Genomic DNA, 3,409 nt, shown 5'->3' on the forward strand with positions numbered 1-3,409 from the left:
GTCATGGGCATGGCCACGAGCGACGGTGATCGCGACGGCGCCAACTTTAACGCGACGCCGATCGTGGGCCATCTCCTCGTTCTTGTCGTACGCGCCTCCGTGCCCCGATTCGATCACGTTACGTTGTCGGTCCTAGAACGGGTTTCTGCAGACGCTGGCTGACACTCGACCGGCCGTGGCCAAGCAAGCGTGCAGTCTCCTCTCGTCGCTCGCATGGCTGTGTGGCCCGTCACTGCGGCCGCTCTCCGAGGCCCTCCTCCTATCTGTGTTTCACCTCGCGACAAAGAAGAAGCAGACCCAAGTCATCGCGCTCTCGGCGCGCCAGTGCTTGCACAGCCTCACCAAGGCGACGCGGTACCCCGTGGCACTGCTCGAGCGCGCGTACAAGCAGGCCAAAGACGGTATTGCCCTTCCTGCGTTCGGTCGTACATCACGGCGGACTAGACGGCGACAAGCGCATGCTCTGCGTCTCGCTCATCGTGCTCGTCCTGCGCTTCTGGCCCCCCTACGAAGTCCTCGAACGGGCCAACTACATGGCGATGCGGCGTGTGATCTTACAAAGCCTCTTTGACGACGACGCCGCCGTGCAATCGCAAGCCCGGCTCGCGCTCTGCCTCCTCTGTGAATACGGGTACGCTCTTTTGTACTCCTCTATCATGTCGAGGATAATACTGCATGCACGGCGCGGTAGGCAAGAAAACATCCGCTTCCTCCTCGAGCAACTACCGCACGAGGTCCTTGCGTGTATCGCCGACGAGTTTCCCGACTCGATGCTGGCGCAGCCGCCGGCGTGCCTCGAGTCGCCGTCCGAAGACGACGATGATGACGGCGATGATATCATTTTGTCCCCGATCCTCGAGCTCGACGACGAAGACCACGAGTCGGACGACAGTGTCTTGCGCCGGCGTAATCTCCGTGCGCGACCTGTGCTGCCATCGCGCGACATGTCGCTCGTGACACTGCGCAACGCTGCGAACCCGACCGAGCGGAATGTGGAGCTCTCGTTTGCGAGTCTTCCGGACCACCTCTCGGCGATCACCGAGGGCGACGAACCACCAAGCGCGTCGTCGACACCGCTCAAAGCCTCGCCGCGACCAAGTGATACATTGTCCGTCAACACACCGCTACCTGCGCGTAGCGTCCTCGACGTCAAGCCGCCATCGCCGTCGCTCATCCCGCGCCCGGTCTCCCGTCTCAAGTTCAAGGGACAAGGCCTACCATCGGCATCCTCACCGACACCAACCGCGACGCCAACCGCCGTGGAATCCACGCCGCCACAAACAACAGAGGCTCCGGCCACTGCACGACCGCTTACAGTGCGCGAGGTGACACTTGCTGCTCCGACACCTCGGCGGCAGATGACGCTCTCGATGTTGCCGGCTGTTGTGGCCTCTGAAGCACCCGGTCGGATGGCGTCACCGATACCCGAGGCCGTGACGCCCATTCGCGACCCGCGCGTCCCAACGAGCAAGCCATCGCTTCGACCACAACGAGCTACCATCTTTACGCCCTCGCCACCTTCGTCGGTCGCCAAGCCCAAGGAGATTGCCGCCGCTGTGGTCGAAGATGTGGCGCCAGTGGTACCGCCGACAGACAACGTACTACTGGACGAAGAACAACCTGCGTCGGCTCTCCTGCAAGAGCTTTGGGCGCCGCGACGACCGTCGTTCGACTCGGACGCGGACTTGAGCACGTCATTGGATGCTTCATCTCTGCACGCTGGAAACGCCCGCGAGGAGCTCTTTGGCCCAAGCTGGAGCGTGAGCACGCTGTCGCCCAAGGAGGCCAACTGGGCAGACGACTTTGACTGCAGCGTCCAGAGCATTGGCAGCAACCTCCTTCGCGACGACGACGACGACGAGGAGGCGCTGCGCATGCTCCACGCCGAATGGGTCCAGCCGACAGACAACGAGGTCCGCCCACCACCACCCCGGTCGCTCGTTGGCTCGCAGTCACTCGTGTCGCCAGTGCGCAGGACCGAGGAGGCGCCACACACGGTAGTTGCGCCACCGCCGATGCCACTTGCAACGCCACTTGCTGCGCCAGAGACCTCGCCCCCGCCAACTTCAACTGGTCCACAGCTCCAATCACCAATGGTCCATCCATCAGTGCCCAGTGTCACAGTTCTAGCATCACGACGGCTGCAGCCACTGCAAATCGCCACGGACGCGGCGTTGGCCATCGACTCGTCGGCGCATCACGAAGCCGAGTGGGCGATGGCGCCGCTGCCTCTTCGCACGATCAACAACTCGACGCCAGTGGTCACGCCAGTGGTCACCAAGAACCGCGCGTCGCCGACCGAGATTCCGCTGCGACAGCGGCGTCGTGTGGGGTCGGGCGCGTCATCCCGCAGTAGCGACGCGTCACTGCGTCAAGTACCATTGCCCACGACGAGCCAGCCATCGCAGCGTCCGGAACCGTTGACGCCACCAACGACCAACATGCGTCGTCCCCTCGGTGCAACACCTGGTCCAGTCTTCGAACCTCGCCACGACACAAAAGCGACGAAGCCAAAGACACCTACGACGTACCGTGTCCCTCATCATGGACGTCTCGTCGGGCGTGTACCACCGACGGCGGTGGCGCCACCACCTGCCGACAACTGGTCGACTTCGCCCGCGCCCATTCCAGCTGCTGCCGCGACGCCGACACTGCGCTCGCTGCTCATCGACGCCGCGCTCACGCTCATCTGGTGGCTCAGCTTTGCCTTTTGCGTACGTTTCCGGTTGCCTTTTGCAAAGAGGATTCATGCTGCGGGACTAGGTCTATGGACTCTTGGGTGCAATCGAGGCGTACAGTGCCCGCAAGGTCGCCGCGCTCTACTCGGAGCACTTGCGCCCAGCACTCGAATTGCAGTTTGAAGTGGCGGCGGCGTCCACGTCGTCCCAGCTGCAGCGGCTTGTGGCGTGGATCCAAGCGTGGCGCGCCACCATGGACGCGCAGGAGGCGTCAGTGCCGCTCCTGTCGCAGGTGGCCACTTGGACCACGACGTCCTTTGACGCGCTCATGGCGCAAATGCAAGCGACGGCGCGCGTGCAACTCGAGGGGTCGTCCAATATGTAGACATGCAACATACAACTATGTGGTCAATCTTGTCTGTGGAAGTGATGGCCTTGGAATGGACGTGTTTTGCGTCATATTCAAAAAGTACTTGAACGACATCATATCGGTAGAGAGCACTTGCCTCTTGGATTACTGGGTGCGCCTAATCGTGCTCCTCTGTCTTGAAGCGCTGGTGGCCAGGGCGAAGCTCAACGACGTGCCAGGTTCCATGTGGGTACAACTTGGACTACAAAGTATCAAGTTGATATATTGTCGCAAGTTCAAGACTGTCTAGTGTACAAAGGAAACGATTACACGTGCCGGGTCGCTATCCACGGATGCGCCAAGATAGTCTCGAGGGACGGGC

The 3,409-nt window shown here is 61.8% G+C and overlaps 1 protein-coding gene across 1 annotated transcript; it reads left to right on the plus strand.

Moving 5' to 3' along the window:
• Positions 1–9: 9 nt before the first annotated feature.
• On the plus strand, positions 10–2,714 carry SPRG_17764 (hypothetical protein; the record flags this gene model as incomplete). Its single annotated transcript, XM_012357154.1, has 4 exons — positions 10–87; positions 137–401; positions 445–631; positions 692–2,714. Coding segments are annotated over 4 exons (2,553 nt in total), but the record flags the coding sequence as incomplete, so codon positions are not given.
• Positions 2,715–3,409: the final 695 nt, after the last annotated feature.

Source organism: Saprolegnia parasitica (genome assembly GCF_000151545.1).
Source record: "Saprolegnia parasitica CBS 223.65 unplaced genomic scaffold supercont2.761, whole genome shotgun sequence".
In the NCBI taxonomy this organism is placed as follows: Eukaryota; Oomycota; class Saprolegniomycetes; order Saprolegniales; family Saprolegniaceae; genus Saprolegnia; species Saprolegnia parasitica.